General features: G+C 39.5%; 1 protein-coding gene across 7 annotated transcripts in view; it reads left to right on the top strand.

Moving 5' to 3' along the window:
- The window catches only part of mctp1a (multiple C2 domains, transmembrane 1a), a 934223-nt gene that overhangs the window by 749385 nt on the left and 158978 nt on the right, over positions 1-25860 (top strand). For 6 of the 7 annotated variants that reach the window (XM_039759357.1, XM_039759356.1, XM_039759354.1 and 3 more), the window contains one exon: positions 15330-15389. In XM_039759357.1, the coding sequence (XP_039615291.1) occupies positions 15330-15389 (60 nt within the window). The remainder of the gene's footprint in view (positions 1-15329; positions 15390-25860) is intronic. The other variant, XM_039759355.1, reaches the window with a different exon arrangement.

The following is a 25860-nucleotide window of genomic DNA, read 5'->3' as shown; positions in this document are numbered from 1 at the left end:
GTGGATTTGTGTGTGCATTTTGAGCCTGTACTCAGTGAAGAGTGCTGTGCAGAAATGATTTGAATTAAATTGACACTTTGGCAGATGGATGGGTGATGCCAGCATTATGATAAGTGGATGAATTATGATGGCATTAGGGATGTCTTATGACAACATTATGACACAGGTATGGGTGGACGGCATTGCATATTTAGAGAGGCAATAAACACTGAGACACTGCAAAATCTCATATTATATTTCAATTTTTGACAAAACCTTTTTTTTAAAAAGGTAAAAATCTCAACACGGCTTTGATCTTATTCAACCATGGACAAATTTACACTGTATAAAGTATAAATATGAATATGTATTTGGCATTATTGACTTATGTTCCCCAGGCCCTTTAATGCCATTCTCTGTTTGGAGAGAGAGGAGCCTGCTGTGGGACTTGAACTGTAGGTAATTTTAGATAATTATATATGATCTCCTACAATGTTCAAGAAATAAGCTTCAAAGTAAACCAGTGAACCTTTCTGTGCTATCGATTAAGTCTTTCTCTGTTATCACAACATGATTTCTCTGTTTTTAAGTATAGGACAGTCATTAAATGTTTAATACAAGGAATTAAATATGTATTGTGAATGAAATGATTACTATTTTGCTTTTCATTAGTAGTTAAATTCCTTTTAATTTATTTATGAAATTAAAACAAGCAAGACTTGTATGTTCTTTACCCCACTTTCCCTAATTAAAAAGTCAGAGTCTGCTTTTGTGGAAAAGAGAACAACAGAAAAGCTAACACTAGATGAGACACGGGGCCAGAACACAGCACGCTGAGCCCTGCAGACGTGAGCACACGCAAACACCAGGGCAGTGCGTAGAATGAGCTTGACAATCAGACTGAACCCACCTCTCTGGAAGAAACACACGGTGAGCCACACAATTCTCGCAACCGGCAGACCTGCCTGAGAACTGATCCCAGTCGATTCTCTCCTTCAAGTAGGCTTTGGCTTTTTCTAAATAATACAACCGTGTTTGTTAGAGCAAACTCAATTAATTTTGTTGAATCAAAAAGGAGGCGGTGTGTTTCACTGACACATGGCATAATTACGTCAGAGGTAGGAAATCTCACGTCAATATTGTATTTCATTCCAAGAAAGTGTGTTAATGTGCCCCTTTGAAAAGATTAATGCATTATGTAGTGAAAGATAATAATTTTATCTACTAACACTAGCACAGTCGTAACCTTAACCACTTATGAAAAGGCAGCATGTTTAATAATGGCATGTTTGTCAAAAGACAGAATAGTGTGATATTTACTTATATTTAGTTTTTATTAAATGCTTATATAAGCAGCATCCTTTGCTACATTAAGCCGTTTCCACCTTTCTTTATTTTAAAACCTCCCAATTGACCTCTTTCTTTCTTTTTATTTTTCAAACATGGTCTCATCTTCAGTAATGATGTCACATATTTTCTAAACACTTGAGGACATCAATCCTCAAGACCGCCATCTGCTAGAAGATACAGTAGTTACAATGGAAGGGCTGAGTGTAACAATGTAGGCAAATATTAAGCCTTTCACCTTCCTTTCACCTTAAAGTTTTATGGTCAATTTTTAATTCTTGTAAAAGAACAAGAAAAATATTTAAATCCTCTTTTTCCATATTTTATTTGGTTAAGTAGTGTGGGAAGCAGCCCAGACACAGACAGGTAGACATGATTTTAAAGCACCACAACACATTTATTTACTCTATTTACAATGTAAAGTGAAAACACACACAACCCACTTCACCCCAAAGTCCAGGCCTCTTTCCAATGCCTCTCCTTCAGGTCCGCCTCCACTCCACTCCTCCAAGCTCTGTCCAGCTACGTTCCCAACTCCAGCCATTGAATGGAGGGCGGCGGCCCCTTTTATCCTCACCCGGACGAGCTCCACGTGCCTCCCGATAACCTTACGCCGGCCCTCCCAGGTGTGGCGGAAGTGCCGGCTGTGCACCCGGAAGCACTCCGGGGTGTCCCTGGTCTTCTTCAGGCATTTGGGCGCCCCCTGACGTGGGACCACGGGCCCCTATAGGGTTGAGCTTCTAAGCTCTGTTCCTGTGGTCCCCAAAGCCACCAGGGCGGTCACCACTTTGTGGTCTGGAGGAGACGTAAGCCCTCCTCTGGTCCTTCCGGGCATCCCGGCTAGGTACCATCCCCAGCCGCTTGCTACAGTAGTTGGATTGTAATACCAAAGGCTTTCAGTTCGATCCCCACTATTGACTTATTATGTACAAATATATGAATAAATGTAAACACAAGAAATGTAAACTTCACCTTTTCTTAACGTTCTGGCAGCAAAAGGAGCAAGGCAGACTTACAGATTTTGAATAAGGACACGGAGATAAAATGAGGTCAAAACAAGGCCAAAGTTGAAAAACTGGGATAGGGACCGAAATACTAAACTATATTTGTGGTCAACAATGGTTAAAAAATCGAGAGATCCAAAAAACAAAGTAATTTACATGCTAAAGTTTGTTATGGTGAATCTGGGATCATGCCTTTCAAAAATGGCTTAAATCTGTGCTTCACACTGGTCAAAAGATTAGGCCTAACCACTCTCCAGAAACCTGATCCTAAATTCTAGTTACAGACTTACCGCCTGCACTACCAATAAAACAGGCCAAAGGCATTACAATCAAAAAGAAGGGATATCCAGTAAGTACCCTCTACCTTCACAAGCCTTCCATGGCATGCTGCAGAGAGGCATCCCCATAGCATGATGCTGCCACCATCTTGTTTCATGGTGAGGGGGGTGTGTTTTGATAATGTGCACCAATTGTGTTATGACAAACATGGTGTTTAGTCTGACTGACAAAAAAGCTCAATTTTGATCTCTCATATCTCTTTTGACAAACTTTAGCTGAGATGTCATGTGGCTTTGTCTTTGCCATTTTCTCATAAGGCTGCGACTGGTGAAGCACCTGCAGCAGTTGTTGTAGGCACAGTATCTTCAGTCTTACCCACTGTTCTGATAACTCTGAAGGATTTGCAAGCTAGTCTTTTGGTGACCCCCACCGCAGTTACTCAGTTTTATTGGACAGCTTGCTCTTGGCAAACCTACCTGTCACACTCTTTTCATATCTTAATGATTGATTTAACTGCACTGTAAGGGATATTCAGTGACGTGGATATTTTCTTGTCTCCATACCCTGATTTTTGCTTACAATAGGGATGGGATGTGAGACACCAAGGATTTGAAGTTTGTATCAGTTTTAATGGAGCATTGTATTGAAGCATTTCAAACACATAATTGATGGCATTCAAAGCTTTAAATGTCACTAAAGCACCGGTAACCTTCTCACTGCTTCAAAGCTTTGCATTGCTCCACATGCTATGAAAGGGGATGTGAAACCACCACTGCTATCTTTTGCACAGAAGATGCTGAATTAAATTAACAGTTCAGAAAGGCTGAATCCATTACCCGGCAATAAAGTAGATGCCATGCTATATTATTCTTCTGGACTGGACCTTGTAACGTGTTGTCACACACGGCAGCTAGAGGGACTGAATAATAGTAGTACCACGCCAGACCTGGGGGTGGCGAGCTGCACTGACTTTCCCTCTCAATCCTCTGCAGACCATCCATGGGAAATCCCACTAGGTCCCGACACCTTTGATGACATTACTTATGGTATTGGCGCCATTGATAACGTCGCTTTCCAGTATTGGCTCCATTGTTGACGTCACTTCTGGTCTCGATGACATCACTTCCGGTTCCAGTCCAGATGACGTCAGTTTCTGTCCTGGCCTTTAAAGCCGCCATATTTTCCGTCTCAATTCAATTCTGTTTTGGACTCAAAACTGTAAACATCTCTTCAAAATTACCCAATTGCAGCCAGGGCACATTATATGTGTGGCTGCCCCAAACCTTTTCAATGTCTTCGATCTGTTATTGTGACAGTGTCATTAATACTCTAGTCTACTGCAGGCACATACTCTCAGTTTTCTTATATGTGCCCAGCTCCACAAGCACATTCCCTAAACCCAAGTACAAATGGAAAATATTAATGCTTTTCATTGTTGTACAGAAAAAAACCTTGATATGATAAAGTTGTCATATAATTATGAATCAGTGTTGGCTTATAATGTATGGTAGCTTCTCACTAGTGCTCAGCGGCTCTGAGCGCCTATGCATTTTTGTTGTTTACAGCACTAAAGTAATGGATGTCTTAAGCTGCATCAGCCTGAGAATGAGTTGCCAGCAGTATTAGTTGGCATTCCTTCATACAAATGAGCAGTTTAGTGCCAGCTGCAGGGGAGCTTGCCAATGTCTCTATTAATGCGGAAGCAGCAAGTGCTCCTCCGAAGAAGAGTGATCTACCTAAGAGATGGAAGTCAAGGGCACTTGGTACAGGTAAACACTGGTGAACTGCTACAAGTACAGTATTCATAATGGCAGCAAATTATACTTTTGGGACTAAGGATAACATCATTGTCATGAGATCAAAATAAACACACAAAGTGTTCTTGGGTTTTTAGCGTTTTGGTCCGATAGTAACTATGCGATCACCAAGAGTGAGGACTACTTGGGCTGTGTCAAGCTGATGGCTGCAATGATTTCTGTAACCTGCCACATGTCACAATTTTCAAAGCTTTGAAGCGTCAGATCCTTTTTCTAGCACAATCAGGAAGACACTTCAAAGCTTCACCTTTTCAAAGAGCTGCTTGGAGAGTTCATTTGTCTTCATTGTGTAGGTCAGGCCACCAAACTGAATCACCACAAGCTGGACCTTCTAAATGATGGACATTAATACGTCAGTCATCTGAAAGCCTAGACAGGTGATCTCCTTTGAACTAATTGTGTAACTTCTTAAACCAATCGACTTCACCAGTCATGACTTAGGGGCCAAATGCTTCTAAAAAGTACTAAATTACAAGTCTGAATACTTTATAAATAAAATATTTCTGCTTTGGATTTTTAATACATTTGCAAACATTTCTGAAAAAATGTCTTCACATTGTGATTATGGGTTATTGAATGTAGATTATTGGGCAAAAATGACAAACGTATCCAGTTAAAATTAAATCTACAACACAGTAAAGTGTGCATAAAGTGAAGAGGTCTGAAAACTTTCTGAATCTGCTATAAATAGAGAGATAAAGAGTGAAGGAATTCTGACAGAAACCATTTTTTGTAGAGAATGTTATGCAGTGATGTATTGGACATACCAGACTTTTTTAGTCATTAAAACCTTGCTTGCACACATGTAAGATGTGTTACTTCTGCAGAAACAAAATTATTCAACACTGTATTAAGGTGTTAAAAATCTATTGACATTTCTATTGCAGTTCCAGCAAGCAATTAATAAAATGAACTTGGGGAGGAGTGACAGTGAGAGAGAAATGTGGGTGGGGTTGTTAACAGTCCCTGCAGTTTCTTTGACAGGCAGCTGCCAAGTGATTCCCACAAAATTCTAAATTGTCAGTTAATAGAGTGATAGAGAGACCTGTTATAAAAACATGGTTGGTAGAGTAATTGCTATTCTTCACAACTGAATTCATCTGCTGCCTCCTCATCTGCAGATGAACACTTAGCAGTTAGTGTTATAATGATTAATGCAGTGCTCTACTCAATGAAGCCATTTCCGTTGTCACTCAGAAAGCTCTGATGAATGATTTACAAGTCCTTTTATTCAACCATACATTCCATTTATTTTGCTTTATTTCTGTAATGCCTCAAGGTTGGTTCATTTTGCTTTCTACTAAGTCTCCCACACTTTCCCTGTTGCTCTTCCTAACTTAACATTCAGGGAAAGGTGCTGGGTTTTGTTTTCTTTGTTTCATTCTTTCTTAAATTTTCCATACTGTCTCCTGCCTTCTGTCTTTTTTTATTCTGATTCCTTTCCCATTTCCTAGACATGTGAACACACATAACTTTCAACTCACTCTTTCTCTGTTTCCCTTTTTCTGCTCAGCTACACAGTCTCTTCTCTATTTTTCTGTTGGTTCTTTGTCAAAAACTACACGTTTTTGCATTTTCCTCACTTTGACCCATTTAATCTTTTATACCTTTAGCACTGCCTGAATCAGTTTCAAGTTATGATCTGATCTCACATGAACTGCATGGTCACCAAAATGACTTTGTGCTGTTTTTGTAGCTTTGGTGAACTGTAATGAGCTGGTATATCCACCTTCTAAAATGTACAGCACATTTGTTTTTTTATTTTTCTGATTGATAATTTCTGTTTGATGTCAATCACTGATTTTGGCTTTTGGAAGTTGACCAGTCTTTGTCTGTAGAGTGGGCAGTGTGGTACAGTGGCCAATAAACAAGAATCGAAAATAGAAGACTGTGTGTGCAATTCTGCCCCAACTCACTTAGTGGCCCTGAACAGGATGTTACAGTTTTGTCTACACCACCATCAGATGCAGGGCACTCAGCACTCAATTGCTTTTTCTGTTGGCCATAAAGACGGAAGTTGCTTGCTGCAAGGTCCAGGCTGTGAGGTAGTTGTACCATATAAACTGACAACACAGGAGTATTATAGTGTAGCAAGTTGTCTCCTAGGTGGAGCAGTTTAGAGACCAACAACTGGCACAACAACTCATCTTCAAAGTCATTTACTCAGTAGTAGTAGTAATCGTATTATCAAATGTGCAAAATACAATGACTCCTCTCTTCTTTTTTCGGCTGCTCCTATTAGGAGTTGCCACAGCAGATCATCTTTTTCCATATCTTTCTGTCCTCTACGTCTTGCTCTGTGACACCCAGCACCTGCATGTCCTATCTCACCACATCCATAAACCTCCTCTTAGGTCTTCTTCTTTGCCTATAGCTCTGCCACCTCCAGCTCTGTCTCCTGCTTTCTGGTCAGTGCCACCTTCTCCAGTCCATATAACATAGCTGGTTTCACTATCGTCCTGTAGACCTTCCCTTTCACTCTTGCTTATACCAGTCTGTCACAAATTACTCCTGACATTCTTCTCCACCCATAGTCTTTTTCACCTCTCTTCCACAATCCCCATTACTCTGTACTGTTGATCCCAAGTATTTAAACTCATCTACCTTCACCAAATCTACTCCTTGCATCCTCACCATTCCACTGACCTCCCTCTCATTTACACACATGAATTCTGTCTTGTTCCTACTGACCTTCATTCCTCTCCTCTTTAGAGCATATCTCCACCTCTGCAGAGTCCCCTCAACCTGGTCCTTACTATCACTACAGATCACAATGTCATCAGCAAAAATCATAGTCCATTGGGACTCCTGTCTAATCTCGTCTGTCAACCTGTCCATCACCATTTCAAATAAGAAAGTGCTCAGAGCTGATCCCACCTCCAACTTGAATGAATTCGTCACTCCTACCACAGACCTCACCACTGTAACACTTCCCTTGTACATATCCTGTACAACTCTTACGTACTTCTCTGCCACTTCCGACTTCATCATACAATACCATAGCTCCTCTCGAGGCACCCTGTCATATGCATTCTCCAGGTCCACAAAGACCCAATGCAACTCCTTCTGGCCTTCTCTATACTTCTGCATCAACATCCTCAGAGCAAACATTGCATCTGTGCACCACAATAAACAACTCATTTAATTTAAAATCCAAATCAGCTTACCTGATGTGCAGCTATCCTCCCAGTTTCTGAAGCCTTGCATAAGGAATCCTGAAGAAAACTCCAGTCTAGTCAGTAGACATTCAGCCACACCATGCTCTTGGAATCCTGGGATAAAGTCATGGCTTAAGGCCATATTGTTTACAGAAGCAGTGCCCATTGCCAGTATCGTGACATGACAGTCATGTGTCATTTTGTCCAACCAATTTAAGATAATGGCAAGCTATACATGACATCCAAGTACTGGATCAAAGACATAGTTTTGCATTTTTCAATCAAGTAGTTTTTTGTATTTACTAGGAAAAGAAGACTAGGAAGTGAGTATTTTTGACTATAACTTTTTGAATAATCTTTTCTTTTTTTTGCTTTCTGCAGTTGGTGTTTCTAGTCGGTTTTCATTTTATTATTTGACACTTGCCCTTTTTAATGAGTATTCTTGGTCCCTCCCTTTCAATCAATCAATGCCCCCTGATCCATTTAATCTAATCGTCTTCTGACTGTTCTTCTTCTATAACCAAATATAACAACATAACATGTACTGCATTAACCACTATGTTTGTTCAGCCAATTCATACACACACAGTTTAATGTGAGTGGACTTACTAAAGAGGAGCTAGGACAGCCGGGATGAGCCCTGTGCCCTTACCTGGCAAGGAAGACATGATAGAATATGCATACAGGGGGAGACAGCCCCTCAAGAGTGCATTGTTCCCTGGGTCGGTGTCCCCATTCATATGACTTCTGGGTACACTGAGAGTTGCAGTGCAGTGTGAATGTCCCATGGGGGCCATAGAGGGACTACAGGAAGTAGCTGTTCCTGCTTTTCACAGCTCCAGTCTGACCCAGGAGTGCATCCTACTTGTGATATCCTGACACAGGAAGTACTCCTGGGTCCAGCATAAAAGGGCCGCCTCCACTTACACAATGGGGTCAGCGCTGAAAGAGGAGTCAAGTGAGGCTCCTCTGTTAGAAGAGGAGAAAAGGTGGAGAAATGAAGTGTGCTTTAGTTGTGGACATTTAACCCGTGAAAGGTATTTGTGAATAAAATGTTTGTGTTTGCACCAGAACTGTGTTGGTAAATTCGTGTCAAGTGTTTGGGGATTGTGAGACCCCTACAGGCCACACCTTACTTTCTGAAACACTCTCACAGTAATGTGTCATGGTGCTGCTACAGTATATGCTTATCACTGTACTATTATTTAGGCTTTTTATACGATACATGTAATTTTAGTCAGAATATGTTTTTTATGTTAAGGATTATTTGTTTTTTGTTTCACCCTAAACTGAAAAATTTGTATTTTATTAACATCTTGTTTTTGTTGTTTACATGATGCTGCAAGTAGTCTGTTGGGGCCAGGTTCCAATTCAGCCACGATTTTGTTGGCACAGGATATAATGACATAAATGTTCATTTTACTATCTATCCCTTGGTAGATTTATGTAGTGAAACTTTTAAAAATTTTAGCAATAGTTAGATTATTTTCAAGTAGTTCCTTTTTGTCCTCGACTTTGATTTTTTTCCTTGTCCCTCTGGTTTTGCTGTTTCAATTCTTTTGTTCTAACAGTTATAACCTGAGCCTTCCTTTTTTGTCCATGATCCTTGACATGTTTTTCATTTCCTGATTTTGTTTCTCCTCACAATAATTCAGAGACAGAGTATCTTATAACAATCATTGTCTTTGCCATTTGTAAACCACTTGTTCCAACTTTTTCCACTCGGCTTATCTCAGTTCAATTGTGTTCTTACTATATATTTTCTTTTCTTTGGAATAATTTGTTTTCTTTAGACGTTCCTTTGTTCCCATTCCTTTCATGTTTCATGTTCTGATTCAGATGTGCATCTCCTTGTGAAGATTTTGTCTGATGGTGACTTTGGAGGCTTTGCCTAGAAGAGAAGAAGTTAGGCAGATGACAGAAAACCATTTAGTCCAAAACACTTCCTCTATTATGTAATGAGACATCTGTAATGTCTGTAAGGCATACCACTTCAATGATAGCATTACTTTACTCATGTGGTTCAAGCATTTTGTTATTAGCCGAAGTAGTATCCATTAGTTTTTCCTGACAAATGTGCCAGACCTTTGTTGGGTGTATCTGATGGCAGGATGCCATTGGCACACTTGTTTTCCCTTTGCCTTGTGGATATATAATTACACGTGTTAGGCTGTCTGTCAGGTCTTCGGCTCATTATCAGCATTTTCACCTCCCAGGTCACAAGGGCCATTTCTGCTAATAGCATTATCTAGTACTATGCTACCTGCCTTCTTGACAGAGACGAGTAATAGAGTACATGTAAAGTATTTGATATCCTTTGCCTTATGTGTACCCTCAGCATTCCTCCTACAACCTTTCCTCTGTATGTTTGTGTGTCTCATCCTTTCTTGCGCAGCTCTGCCTTTCTGGATTGTGTTTCCCCAAGTCTGCTGTCATGTCAAGGCACCTTACTCAGCTTCTGTCCACTTTCTGACTACCATCAATGGTAGACAAGCTCCCATAACTCGTTGTGAAAACATCACTCCTATTCTTTGAATGCAAATCTCAGCATTCCTCCTGCGTCTTTCCTCAGTATTGTCACACTTGGGTGACAAAGTTGCACTGGAACACTCAGGGATTTCCAATAGACAGAAACTTTATTCCAGTACAGGCAGAACAAAAACACGACACTTTCAGGGGCAATCTGGCCGCACAAGGGACAACTATCAAACCGGCTACCTCGGCTCCGTCTCTTGGTCAAAAGAACACAAAATTTACCTCCTCAAAGGGGTGCGGCGGCACAGGAGCCCCGACTGGAGCAGAGGGTGTCTTGGGGAAGAGAGACAAGGCAGTGAGACACTAGGACAGCACGTGGTCTTTTAAATGTTCGAAGCATCTCGTGCAGCATGGCAGCAAGCAGCAGGCTAGTTGCTGATCCCGCAAAGAAGAGATGAAAAGCTGTGTTTGTTTCCCATTGAATCACTGTTTAAGAGGGGGTTTCAGAGAAGTGGCCGCATTCACCACATTTACAATATCCTAGTGGGTCTCAACCTCGCAGTGATAGCACTGCGTTCGCTTCCCAGGTCCTCCCTGCATGAAGTTTGCATGTTCTCCCTGTGTTTGCTTGGGTTTCCTCTGGGTGCTCCGGTTTTCTACCACAGTCCAAAGACATGCAGGTTAGCTGCATTGGCGATTTTAAATTGTCCCTAGTGTATGCTTGTTGTGTGTGTGTGTGCGCTTGGTATGTGGGTGTGTGTGTGTCCTGCAGTGGGCTGGCACCCTGCTCGGGATTTGTTTCTGCCTTGTGCCCTGTGCTGGCTGAGATTGGCTCCAGCAGACCCCTGTGCCCCAGTGTTAGGATAATAGCGGGTTGGAGAATGACTGACTGACTGACCAAATGAAAACCAGACAGACCAAAGACAGACCGATCAACCAGATTGCTCGGAGTGACCGAACATGCACACACACACACACACACACACAGTTCCATTTTATTATTTATTACATTTTTATGGTGGAATTTCAAAAGGCCATCAAGTATTTCTTCATAGTGTAATGTCTATATCAGTGGTTTTTATACTCCGGTCCAAGAGGGTTGCAGTGGCTGCAGGTTTTCATTCTAACCATTTTCTTAATTAGTGAACTGTTTTTGCTTCTAACTAACTTCTTTTGAATTTATTTTAATTGGTTTGTTCTTGAATGCCCACACTCCTTAATTGTTTCTTTTTTCTTAATTAGCTGCCAAACAACTGTGAGATACAAAATGAGGCAAAACGTGACCAGCAAACTGCGTCCATCATACAATATCTGAAAATAAAGAAAGATGAAGGTCTCAGGAATGTTGGTCTGCTCACAAACATTTTAACAGAGTTCTTAGAAAAGAGAAAATTAACAATTTCAGAAATGTCTGCTATTGCACAAATAGAGCAGCAACAAGCCATGGAATTAAAGAATGGGTTTAATTAACAACAAGAATCAATGCCTAATTAAGTAACTGGTTGGAGTGAAATTGGCTGGAGTTTGAGGCCCTGACGTAGTTGGTCTTCTGTTGGCTCACTCACTTCACATTTCATTTCTGTTTGGGTGTCATTTAAGGAAAGAAATGAAGCAATTCAGAGGAAAGATGAAGAAATTTAGGGGAACAAATCTTAAAAAACTAGTCAAATAAAATTAATTCAAAAGAAGTTACAGTGGTACCACGGTATACATCCTTAATGCGTTCCAGGGGCTTCATGCATAATGCCGGGCGTGGAATTCGCATTATAACATGATGTAAGCACAAATGCTGAAATGTGCTTACGCACAAAAAAATCCAAATGCAGGAATCTGTGCATACTCCAGCTTCCGCGTTCTTCCGCTCCATAAATTCCGGTCAGCGTGAAAAGTAACGTTCGTGCATGCACCTTCTGTCCCGCCCCATCTCCTCCCAGAATTATGCCTCTATGAATATGCAAATCAATATAAATCGCCCTTAAGCTCAGCGTTCTGTGAAAAGGCAACACCAAAAGCACGGGGGAAAATATAAGAATTTCAGTGAATACCAAGTGGAGGCAAAGGAAAAACGTACTATTTGTTGATTTAAACAGCGGTATAATCAACAAATGGAAGTTGATCGAGTGACATAGCGTGTTGGAGAAACTTCAAAGCTCAAGTTCACAGAGTCACACAGTGCCAAAATAAAAAAGAAGTTGTCAGATATCAAAGTCGAAATGTCAACTTTAATCTCGAAATTTCCACTTTAATCACATAGTTTATTTTGTCGTTAAAGTAGAACATCATAAACGTCATCTTAAATTCATTTAATTTACTAGTTTTTCAAATCCCATCGTAACTAAAGTAGCACGTTAAATGCTTTGTTTTGTATTTGATCTTCAATGTGCTCTATGTGTGTGAACACTACGTGCTTCCGTTCTTTCTCTTTCTCCGACAGGACACAGAATCCATTACATTCGTGATATTACAGCTCTCTGAGTAATTAAAATTCTGAGATGTATACGTGATATCATTTTCATGATGATTGGAATGAAAGCATGTTATTAAACATGGGAACACGATGGTGCCGTGATTGTTCATGTTTCACACAAGATGCTGCTGCGCCCTTCGATGAAATAATTTATTGCAGGAGTACTGTCTCTTTCAAACGTACTAACCTGCAATTCCTGTCCTTAATTTTATTTCCCCAAATACCCAATCGCCACACAATCAGCTCTGTAATAGACGTTAAGTCATCTATAACCTTACAATGACAATTCTTCAAAACTTTTAAGGAACATTGAAATATCTTCATAGTACGTGTTTAATTATTCTATCCATCTATCCTTCCAATGTCACGCCAGCCTCAGCAAATATACAGCGCAATGCAAGAACAATACATGAACTAGCTAGCGCTGTGGCATCGTGTCCTCACATGTTTAATTATTAACAATACAGATTTACTTAAATGAAGTTAAAGTTTTTTCCTGTATAATATAATCAACATATTTATCTGCATTTCATCTTAAAAATTATATCATCATCATATGTAAATGCGCGCTATATAAAGTGGTGCAAGTTGTGTAATATTATAACTGTAGTGCAAGTTTACAGTGGGGTGATTGTACTTATAAGTATAAGAAGTTCTACAAGGAGAAATTAATTCAGTGCGTTTATAGTTCTTGGGATGAAACTGTTTCTGAACCGCGAAGTCCGTACAGGAAAGGCTTTGAAAAGTTTTGCCGTGGCAGAGGCAGCATGTGCTTGATGCTGTATACCAATAATTCTCTTTCCGATCAGCTGCTGCTGTGATTCCCCACTCAGATACAGTGATATAAATACTCCGAGTGGTGCAGTGAGAGTAATATGGAAAAAGATGATCCTCTGTGGCAACCCTTAAAGGGAGCAGCTGAAAGAAGAAAAAGAAAAAGATGGTGCAGTGAGAGTAACAACGCTAAAGCAGTTATGGTATTCGGAATACTGTGGCTATTCCCTGGGCCATTATATTGTTACAGGTAATCTACAATCAGATGCATTACACTAATAAACAATATGCGGTTAGTTTCAGTGTATTTATAAAGCTGCATCAGAAATGTGGTTCTAAGCAATAAAGGGTAACCACACAGGAACAGTAGCACTACTTTGACGCTGGGTGCTGCCAGTCTGCAAAACCGAGCGGAGAACTTGCGTACGACAGGGTATGAAGTACCGTGGATAAGTGCATGGCTTTACGCCAAGTGTAGGTTTTATACATCGTGATTTGAATGTGGAAACTTTCTTACGCAACATTTCTGTGCATACGCACCGTTTATGCATGAAGCCCCAGATCCTTTAACTTATACCAAACAGGATGTATACCAAACTAATTTTTCCCATAAGAAATAAAAGGAAAATGATTAATCCGTTCCCATGAAAAAAAATCCTATTGTTATTGGCATATTATATATTGATGGGGTTTTATAAAATAATTTAAACACTGCTTAATACTAAAATACATAAATACAAAAGCAATTAGATGAAATAAATGAAAATTTAACCTCACTTTATTTTTTGATAACGTCTTGGTTTTTCACAATTATAGATACCGTCGTTCTCGGCATACTGTATGCAGCAGCCAAGTCCCAGATACGCATGCCACCTTCATACTTTTCAACAATCAATTCAGATTTACGCAAAAAAACACAAAATCACGTGAAAATTCACAGAGAGTTATAGTGCGGGTTGTTCACTGAATGCTAGCAACTGGCGTACTAACGCTCGTGGGCAGTCGTGGCTTTGTCTCGAGAGAGGTAAACAAGGTTAGCACGCGAGTCGTATTCCAAACAAAGGTCGTATGCCAAGCAAAAATTTTCATGTCCAAACAGGACGTATACCAAGTTGGGCTTATTCCAAAGCAGACGTATACCAAGGTACCACTATAATTAGGAGCAAAAACAGGTCACTAATTAAGAAAAGAGTTAGAATGAAAACCTGCAGCCACTGCGGCCCTCCAGGACCGGAGTTTGAGAACTAACCAACCAACCATTATCCAACCCGCTTATCCTAACTGCAGGGTCACGGGGGTCCGCTGGCGCCAATTCCAGCCAGCTCAGGGCGCATGGCAGGAAACAAACCACAGAGTGCACACACACACCCCAAGCACACACTAGGGACAATTTAAAATCGCCAATGCAGCTAACCTGTATGTCTTTGGACCCACTGCACCACCATGCTGCCCAGTTTGAGAACCCTGGTTTACATATTGTATATTACAGTATATTACATATTGGTAACCATTTATGAGATGTTAGGGCAGTACTGTATATCAGCTATTAAATGTGGTTTCATTTGTTTTGTTGTTCTGCTTGTTGAGGCAGGATCATGGATGTTGAATAAACTGGCCTTATTAAATTGGGGTTCAAAAAAGCTGCATCTGAAAGCCAAAATGTGTACAAGTCTTTGAATCCCAGTTTAAGAAACATTATTTAAGACATACCTCCATGCACTGTTATATCCCTTTCTTTTGTATTTAGGGATTTTTTTATGATTTTTTATTATGTTTTAATTTGGTAAAACCATTAACTTTCCATGCAGTAAAAAAAAAAAATGTATTTGAGGTCTGTGCCGGGTTCAGATGTTTGGTACCCTTCTTAAGTGTTAGTGTATTTGAGTGAAGGGAGTAGCTGGCAGTATGTGGTATGGAGGCAAAATGTTTTACATCTGTTGACAACAGAGGGGAATAATACCTTCTCTATTTTAATCCTAGCAATTGGTTTTCATTTATCTATTTTTTTTTTTTTTTTTTTTGCTTCCAGCAGCAGGCAGTGGAGGACATGTTAGAGGACGAAGAAGAAGAATACGACAAAGATGACAAGGTAATTATCTTCTGTAACATCCTACTACCTTGGGACAGGCATTTTTAGAAATGACACTGTTTTTACAGGCAGTTAAAAAAGAGAGCAAGAGAAGTAGGAATCCTTAATCCCCCACCTATCAAAAAAAGACAGAAATGAATAGAGTTGTTTATCATTCTCAGAACAGTCAGCGTGCTTTGTAAGGTGGAATGAGGACCGGATGATTGTAAATCCTTTTTGGGGTCATTCTTTTTCCACCTGAAACTGAAATAGCTCAGCCTGTCGCTAATGTGATCGCTTTGCCTTGGGGAAGCTGGGAAGTTATCTACTCATGAGGCGCACAGGAGAGTACACAAGTGTGCGCTTTGCTAAGGTTTCAGGTAAACAGCTATTGATTGTAAAGCCTCTGGACTCGAGCCATTTGTGTGTGAGTAAAACTTCCAGGGTGCATGTCTTCTGCATTTCCTTTTACATCTGATTTCAAAGCATCAAATAACAAATTGTCCTTTCAGGCTGCCAAAATAGGAGGATCATCTTGTAATTTAACTATGCATTGTCAGTCCTTGAACTGAAAGACAAAGAAATCTATTATTTGTTTTACAAAAAATGAAATCAATGGTTTTTAAGTTAAGCCATAATTCTTTCGTGTTTATGAAAGGTGCTTTCTTGTAAACGTGTCTATGCACTTTTTCTACAGCATCCAAACTTAGGTAATGCAGAAACGGTCCCCAATAACATTGGATGCAAGGCATATGCTGTTGCAAATGCCACACATGCACGATCACACATGGGCACAATTTCAGAATTACCCTTTCACTCTGACAATCTTTTTTAATGTTTGAGACAACCCATTACAGCTTGCAGGGTGCTTGTGAACTTAATATAGAGATCATAATAATTGAGACTTCAAACGCAGTTCCATGAGGTCACTCTGTTGTCCCTATCAACATAGTCTCAAATTAGGACCTTCTATTGGATGAAATATTTTATGTCATCTCCTACAATTCATACTCATTACTGGCATTTTATATTCATATTAATCTAAAATGAAATGCCAGTATTTGGTCTCTTTGTCCATCAAACTGAAATAATCTTTATGAAGACATGTTTGCTGGATTTAAATCCAATAAAAAAGATCAGCGCTATCCCTTCAGTTTCTGGGCTAACCTTATATATTTCAAGGTTTTGGGGAGGCTCACCCAGTTCTGTTGGCACTGGGTACGGAACAAGAATGAGCCCAGGACTGGATTTTGATCAATCATAGGACACTTGATACCAAGTCAGTGGAAACTAACTGCGTATGCTAGGTAGGCTATGCAGATGTGACTGTGGCTTCTGTTATTTTGCACTGATATACTACAGGGTCTGAATCCATGAATCCTTACAATGTGCCAAAAATATTGGTGTGAGTTTAACTGGAAGTTCTGAATTGATCCTACGTGTGGGTTGAAAGGGGGAGCTCTGTGATGGGTTAGCACCACATGTAGTGTTGTTTCCTGCCTTGTTCCTAGTGCTTCTAGTATAAGCACCAGCCCCCATGACATTTTGTGAATATTATGTTATATTCTGGCTAATGTAAGTTCTCTAAGAATTTCAGGAAGTGATTTTTCGCATTTTATCATAAATGACAATATTATATTAGAGTGACCAGTAGGGGCATTCATTGTGATGTTTGAGTAAATCTTTTAGACCAGGCCTCCTGACATGTTTATTAGTCAACTAAACCACAGAGTCATCTTTGTCCTGCTGGACTGTTTTTGCTTTCCCTTTGGATTCCTGGAGAAACCTCTCAGGCAGTGCTACTTCTTGACAAGATTAACAAACTGCAGTCTATTTTGGCCTCTTTATATCTCCAACAAGAGTTGAAATCATAAAGAGAGGACCCAATTTCCCTTCTTGGATTTGTCCAGGACTACACACTTCAGGTTTCTTCCTTTCTTTTTGGGTTGTCTGGACAGTCCTTAGTATCCACCTGCTTTCACTGGGTGTGTCTTGGTACTTGAATTTCCAGTAACTTCAAGCAATAAGAAATTCTAAAATATCTTTTTAGTGTTTTTCCTTGTGATTTCGAGGTGATCACTGCATGGAGGAATGGGAAACTGAGGTATGATATATAAGTACATTGTTTGCAGTTCATCCCACTCTTTACTCCCATGATTACTGAGCAGAACTACCCTACCTTGAAATGTCTGCCTTCCTTTCCAACACTAGCTACCATTAGGAGAAATATAAATTTAGCTGATTTTGGAAAATGATCATAAAATTGATAGTAATAAAGGAAAGTATGCTTGATAGTCTATTTAATAGTAATGGCAATAACTTTATGAATTTCTTGAATAATAAATTAAATAACATAAGATACAGAATGAGCAATCAGTGTTATTTTTAGTGAGTGTACAATATATTGTTTTTAAGTTATCTTGGGTAATAATAATGTATGTTTGTATTGTATGTATTTTTTATTTATTATGATTCAGACTCCAGCCCATTGCAGAAAACACACAAAACCACCAGATCAGTGCTTGAATGTTACAAAAAACAGACCTGTTACAAGTTTAAACCTGCTGCTATTGTTATGTCCAGCTTTGGAGACATCCTTAATATAAACTCAGGTTTGCCTTTATTATTTTGGCTTCAGTTAAATTAATTTATATAAAATCGTGATAGCTTGTCATTGTTTGTTCTTACTGTATCCAGGGCTGTAACCATTAAGCAAAATAAGCATGCGCTTAGGGCATCAAGGGGGGCACCACAGAAATTTTCCACTGTCGGATTTACCATGGACTATAAAATGCAAAACTGTCAAATGGTGCAGCTGAAATATTTTCCACAAAAAGTGAAACCCACATTAAATGAAAAAAATCATATATATATATATATATCTTATATATATATTTCTCTTATATATAAATGTCTACACATAGAAGTGTGTGTGTCTGTCTGTCCGGCCCAGAAGTGAGACGTGGAGTCAGGGTAAGGGCTCTTCCTCCAAGGAATTAGAAAACTTGCTTAGCTGCTAATAACACAAGCAGGACGAGCATGTTGGCAAAACAAAGCCTCCTAAGAGAGAGATGATTTCGATGGTTTCTGGGGCACCAGGCCTTTTACAGCACAGGCTTACACAGCTAGTATATACATATATATAAATATATATTTCAGAGTTTACTGTCAAATAATGCAAAGAGTACACAACACGTGTTTCACCATTATTTGGGCTTGTCAGGTGTACACACAGTGTGTAGTTCGTATATTTGACAGCCTGTAGACCGGAGTAATTACCTTCATTGTATTCGTAGTGTGAGTCCGGACCTGATTGTATGGGTGGTTACCTACCAGACTACGAATGCAATGAATATAAATATATATATAAAAATCTGATTGTAATTCAGACTACAAATGCCATGAATATATATATATATGTGTGTGTGTGTGTGTGTTGCATAGTTTACTGTCAAATAATGCAAAGAGTACGTGACGTGTTTCGCCCTCATTTGGGCTCATCTGGCGTACACACTCTACTGCTCCACTCTCATGGATTGAACCTCAGACGTCAGCATCAGAGACGAAGCCCCTTTACGCTGTGCCACAGAGTGTGGTTCGTTTATTTGACGCAAGCGTTACCTGGTAGGTAACCACGCACACAATTCAGGTTGGGACTCAGACTACGAATGCAATGAATATAGATAGATAGATAGATAGATAGATAGATAGATACTGTATATATATATATAATAATAAAATGAGGTTAATAATATATATTAATCTTAGGAATGCAATAAAATTATAATCGGTTAGCTTCCACAAGGTCCACCAAGGCTCACATGATTGTTCTTGTCATGGACATGTCAGCTGTCCCATTCATTCATCCACTGAGAGTGAGTGCGGCTCATATACATGGTGGCACCAAAATCTTTTATGTTGTTAGGGCCTCTAAAGGTCTTAATCTGGCCCTGGCTGCACCTCTTCATCTTAGATTCAAAAGACCTCTCATAAATCTATGACTGCATATTTGTGTTTATAACACCTTTCGAGACCTACTGTAGCTACTGTTTTATAAGAACTTAAAACAAAACATCCTAGAAATCCAATCTTTTATTTTTATCTGTATGAAGAAGTTCAACATCTGAAATCACTTTGGTCATCATACTTTTCCCTAACCTTGCAGGTACATATTCAGTTTTGTATTGGCAGCTCCCTAACAACTGTACTGCTCTACCACCATTTAATTCCAAGCCTAATGCCCACTACATATCCATTTTGCTTAATTTAAAAAAATCATATTTCATCTTTAACTGAACTAGATATTTTAAATATTGCCACTGGGTCTTTCTTAAGAAAAAACTCCAAAGATACATAAAACGGTGTTGTTCTCCATCGTTTACTTTGAGAGTCATTTTTTGAAATACATGCAGCTCTTGGTTAACGGCAGATTGAATTGCACCAAAACATTTTTCAGTTTCTCTGAACCTTAATCTAATGTTAATGCTTTGATAACTGAATTGCTACACAATTCCAAGGCCAGACCTTCTGTATCCACTAAATAAATACATTCAAGTTATTTATTGGTTAAGTTGTAAAATGGCTTAGACTTAGTAAGAGCCATATTTGGTTTGTCTTTCCATATGGTATCAATCAATGTAGGGATGGCACTGTACTAATAAAATATGTTTTCTGTTGCCATGAAAATGTACCAATGAGTCACTTGAATTTATACTATGACAGGGAGGCCACAAAAAATGAAACTAAAGCACAGCCAACCTGTTTCATTCTCTGGTTCTGAGTGCAGCCAACATGGGCACCTGACTGTTATGTCCCTCTTGGATCACCACAGTGCTGAAAGCAAAGCAAACAAAGAGAGTAGAAAACAGACGAAAATAAAAAAAATAACCATGAGAAAAAAAGAAAACAAACGATTTTTGATGCCAAGTACAAATGGGCTAGTCACACTCTCAGAGACAGGAGTGGGTGCAGTGTGACTGCCAGATACCTGCTCTTCAACCTGCAAGAGTGGACTGGAAGACTACAATGCAGCCTGGCACTCACCTAGCCATAAGTAGCCATATGCACAGAAGTAATTTTGAAGTTCTGGCTGAGACGCCAAAGACAGCAGCTTGGTGGTAAAATAAATGGATGTCTAAGATTTATTAGTAATATCAAAAAAAAAAACTGACAGAGAAACATTAGATTGTTCTGAGCAAATTCAAAACCTAACTTCAAATAATATTTCTATGGAAATGACTAGGAAGTGAGGGCGGCACGGTGGCGCAGTGGTAGTGCTGCTGCCTCGCAGTTAGGAGACCCGGGTTCGCTTCCCGGATCCTCCCTGCGTGGAATTTGCATGTCCTCCCCGTGTCTGCGTGGGTTTCCTCCGGGCGCTCCGGTTTCCTCCCACAGTCCAAAGACATGCTGGTTAGGTGGATTGGTGATTCTAAATTGGCCCTAGTGTTTGCTTGGTGTATTTGTGTTTGTCCTGCAGTGGGTTGGCACCCTGCCCGGGATTGGTTCGTGCCCTGTGTTGGCTGGGATTGGCTCCAGCAGATCCCCGTGACCCTGTGTTCGGATTCAGCGGGTTGGAAAATGGATGGATGGATGACTAGGAAGTAAAGAAATGTTTTTAGGAGACAACCAAATGGACAGCCACAGGTGAAATCAAGGAAAAGAAGTGCCAATACTCAAAACTAAAACAGACAAACAGCTGAAGTCGAAAAAAGAAGCAAACATCCTGTTCATCTAAATAAATATCCTTTAATAATTTACCTGAAGCTCAAAGTTCAAAAATAATTATTTTTAAGCTTTTATCAGTAAATTTTAATACTAAAATACCCACAATATTTTAAACAGATGCATGTAAAGACATAATCACATTACAAACCATGTGACTGGTGATAAACATCAGTGTCAACATGAAATGACCATAACCTTAAGAAAAGGTCTTAAAATTGAAAACCGGTGCCGCGATGACATCCTGTCTAAGACAATAAAATACCAAAGCAAAATTAAGCCATCATAGTGAACGAAAAATAGACAAAAGCGAACCCAAGAGTAATAAAACCAATATGCATAACACAGATGACGATTCCAAATCCTAAATGGGTAAATTCTTAAACAAGCAGATCATTACTAGGAATACAAATCAAGAACCAAATCACTAAACAAAACTTGTAAATCAATTAATGAGGCCAAAGATCAAAAAGTGGAAAAGAAATCATTAAACCCAGGGGAACAGGAGACAACGCTTGTTGGAAAAGGAAAGAATCCAAATGCCCAAGCACTGCCACTAATGGAGCTTCTTCTTTTTTATATCCCCTGCTCTTCCAATATATGAACTCTAAAACAGAAAAATGGCAGACAAAAATGGGTGGAATGTGTGCTGGCAAGAGGAGAGACTGCGGCAAACCAGCCCAATAACAACACAGTCAGTCCGAACCTGGACCTTTGCATTGTGGTAAATGCTGATTGTTAGCTGTAATCCTATAACATCTAGATGACAAAGGCCCTCAAAAGCAGCTCCTTTACGCCATGCAAGGCAATGTGTGGACTGGGAGAGAGTTTGTGGTGGGATTCCACGTCAAAACACTTGGTGTAGTCAGCAGTATTTGTAGGGTAGACAGGTGGAGAGTAGTGGTGGTGTTGCACATAAAGGTGGGGGCAAATAAGAAGGGGCTCAGGTACCATCACCAGGAAAAGTGCCCATGTAGTGCTTAGAGGCAGGTCTGCTCACTGGAATTAGTATTCTTCTATTTCTCATGAATGGGGCCTTTGCAGTCCAGATGTTGTGGGCTTAGGTCTGGCCACTGGAATTTACCATACTGCTAATATCCAGATTAGAACAGATTTTGGTGTCAAAGCAAATGCTAGTGAAAAGGGTTCTTTTACAAGCACTGATGAAGCTATTAAGAAAAAGCTTCGTTATCTGAGGCACCATTCTCTCACCTTAGTAGTAGTGGCTCAGTGACCTCACAGGTAGGCATAATGCCAGTCATCTCCTTTTTTTTCAGTACAAATAAACAATTTGAACAAATGTACCTGGTTAGCCGCCATCCATTCTACTGGGGTTCAATTAAAAAAAACTGTTCCAGTTTGAATTATATCTGTCTTTCATTATTTGTAATATAGTTGCTAATCCACTGTTAAAGCAAGTACTGAGCTACTAGAAATGTAAAAGACAACATATTTCTTGAGGAAACCATTTCACACTCTTATTCTGTTATTTAGTTTTTGCCAGCCACGAGTAATTTGAATTGGCCACAATGCTGACAACACCCTTATCTTGCAGTTAAAAATTCATGGGAAGATGTGCTTATCCCTGTGCTACTCATCACTGATTTTAAAGAGACTGAGATCTCTCTGGTTTTGTGTTTGGAGATTCTTTTTAATATCTGGGTTTCCAATCTTGTTGACTTAAATAATTCACTGTGTTATAACTTAATCTTTGCTCTTACATTTTGCAATTTTGCAAAAGATGCTGACTCCAAGTTTCTTCTTGCTTTTCTTCTTAAAAAGTAGTTGCCTCTTCACTGTTTCTCTTTTTCCTGTAGTTGTGCTAACTATAGAAATAGAAATCGATTTTTACTTTTACATTTTTAATGATTTCTTTTTAATTTAGCAAGTTTTAGAACTTGTTAAGGAGGTCTATCAATTCCTGTTGTCTTTTTTCATGGTTGAAAAATGGTGATGTCCTAAAATGGACACCATAGTTTAGAACTGTACTAATACTCAGTCACATTTGTCAGTTACACCCTTCTACAACAAAATGTTTGTTTCCTAACTGAAATATCCAATCTTTATCTTGTGGTATGAATAAGGTATGGAGATACTGAGAGACACAGCAGAGCTCTCTGAGATAAATAATTGGATACAGAAATATTTTTGTTCCGTGTGACATGGGGATTTTGTTGTTAAAACTCATTTTCCACAACATGCCCATTCGTCAACTGCAAGGAGACTGTGTTATAATCTGAGTTTGGTGATTCTTGTTTCCCATTTTTTCACTTTCTGCAGATGTGTGGATTGTTTTTGCACCCTTCAGTGTATTTTATCATTTTGACAGTGACATTGCTGTGGCACCATCTGTTTGTTTTTCTTGTGGACACCACAGTTTTGTTCTTGCTTTCATGGGTGCTGACATTTTGTTTACGCTAATGACTTCTCTTGCTAATCTCATGATTGAACATTGTTGTTACACATGCAGCGACATTCATGTCTCTCGTGACTATTCCTATTAAGTCAGTAGACAGATAGGGAGAGCTTGGGGGTCATGTGTGGTGTTCGTGATATCTTTACAAAAGGATGAATGTCGAAGTCTTTAGAGTCCTGGTGCTTCCTGTCTTGCTATATGGTTGCGAGATATGGATGTTATCTAGTGACCTGAGATGAAGACTGGACTCCTTTGATACTGTGTCTCTTTGGAGAATCCTTGTGTACTGCTGGTTTGATTTTGTGTCTAATGAGTGGTTGATCACGGACTCCCAAATGAGACACATGATCTGCATTTTGAGGAGGTGTCAGTTGCAGCACTACGGCCATGTGACGTGATTCCCCGAGGGTGATCCTGCTCGCAGCATCCTCATTGTTGAGCAGCTGGACCAGCCCAAGGGGACGCCCATGTAACACCTGGCTGCATTAGGTGGATAGTAATTTCCATGGGGGTGGAACTGGACCGCGTGTCTGCCTGGAGGGTTGCCAACCAAGACTCCAAGTTTTTTTTTGTGTGGTGGGTGACCTGACCTGTCCAGTTATACATGACTTTAGCACACACTTCCTATGTAAGACAACGACATGGAAAGGACTTGTCCTGTATTGAATCCTCTCAAAAAAAATAGACATGTTTTGTATATCAGTATGGCTTGCTCTCTTTCAACTTGGAATTTAGATTTTGTTGGTTGGGCTTTGAACAATCAGTACTTTACAAATTTCCCTGGTGTTCTAATGCTTGGGCCTGTCCCTAATGATGTCTCTACAGTGCTCTTCCTGTTGAAGAATATATTAATGCTAGGACCCTTACCTGTTACATTCACTCTGACTTTGGTGCATGATATCCTGTCTCCCAGTTAAAGACCCCCGTCTGCTTCTTAGACTTTGATTGTTGCCTATTCCTGATTGCACCACCTCCTTCAATCTCCCTGAGGTCTAGGGCTGCAACTAATGACTATTTTCAATTAACAATTAATTGCTTCATAAGTATTTTGATTAATCAGTTTTAAAAAATGATTGTGGAAAAGTGCAAATATGTTATTCAAACATAAACACAAATTTTATTGTTTGCACAGTGCTCTCCTTCATAAAGATAGAATAAGTATGCTCTAAAATTATATTTGCCAAAAAAAGTGCATAGCAACATGTCTACTAACTCTAAAATTTAGCCTTACACTTTCAAAGCCGATGTCAACAAAATTTGACATCAAGAAGTAGAAGGCTGAAACAATCATTAGGTGCCAACAAAAGTAGCCCAGACGGTATTGTATTTATCAGCTAGATGGCAGCAAAGACCACGAGATGAACTGAGTCTGGCGCACTTCAAACCTGCTTCTCCTTACAGTATGGCTTCAAATACAGGAGGTCACTATCCTCAGAAGAATTGATCTGCTCAAGATGTTTTTGCATACTGCTGATTACTTGGACTCTGCCAGACGAAACAGAATAAGGTGACCCTGGAAGTGCTGCTGGATTATCCCTAAGTGTGAGTTAGAGGTATCACCATTACTCCGATGTGTGTTCTTTCTGATATTCCCACATCACAGCTGAGCTCCCATTCCAAGATCTTGTTAAGCGCACACTTCTTGCTAGATGTGAAGTTCAAATGACTCCACACTTTTGACTTACTTGGTTTTGCACCCTTCACTGTATTTATCTCCGATTTCCACCAAATCTCAAAATGTGATTAATCTTTCATTTGGTTAACAAAGTGACATACACTTTGTTATATGTAACAAGGCAACATGTCAATAACAAAATTTGTTGGCAGCTATTTTTATTACAGCTTGTTACTGTGCTACAGAGATCATAACACTCTCAAATTAATCAGCCCTACCGGTAAAGGAGAACTCTTTCAATCATGTCAACATCTACAAAACAACTAACTCCTTAAAATAACACAGTGTGGAAGACCTCAGTTATAAAGTCACGGGTAGTTGAATGGACAGACACTTTTTAAAGAATAAACCTCTACACCATTTATGAGGAACAAGGATCATTATAATTTAAAACACTGTACATTACCTTTCTAAACTCAGACCTTACACAGAATTAGATCTTACCTGTGACAGAGCTCAGACCCCAGCCTCTCTTACCCTTAAATCTTAATGAACTGGACCCCTGTTTTTATTGTGCTTTAGGAGGCCACAGGATTTTCAATAGACTTTCATTCCACTTGATTTCTTGTTCAGGATTTATCTTGGATGGGCCATACATTATAAATGATTTAATGTTTGTGCCATTATTACATTCTGTGTTTAATGAGCTCAAAAGGCTTGTCACAGTACCATCCTCTACT

Source organism: Polypterus senegalus, chromosome 7, assembly GCF_016835505.1.
Source record: "Polypterus senegalus isolate Bchr_013 chromosome 7, ASM1683550v1, whole genome shotgun sequence".
Taxonomy (NCBI): Eukaryota; Metazoa; Chordata; class Cladistia; order Polypteriformes; family Polypteridae; genus Polypterus; species Polypterus senegalus.
This window is presented reverse-complemented; position numbering and strand designations above follow the sequence as displayed.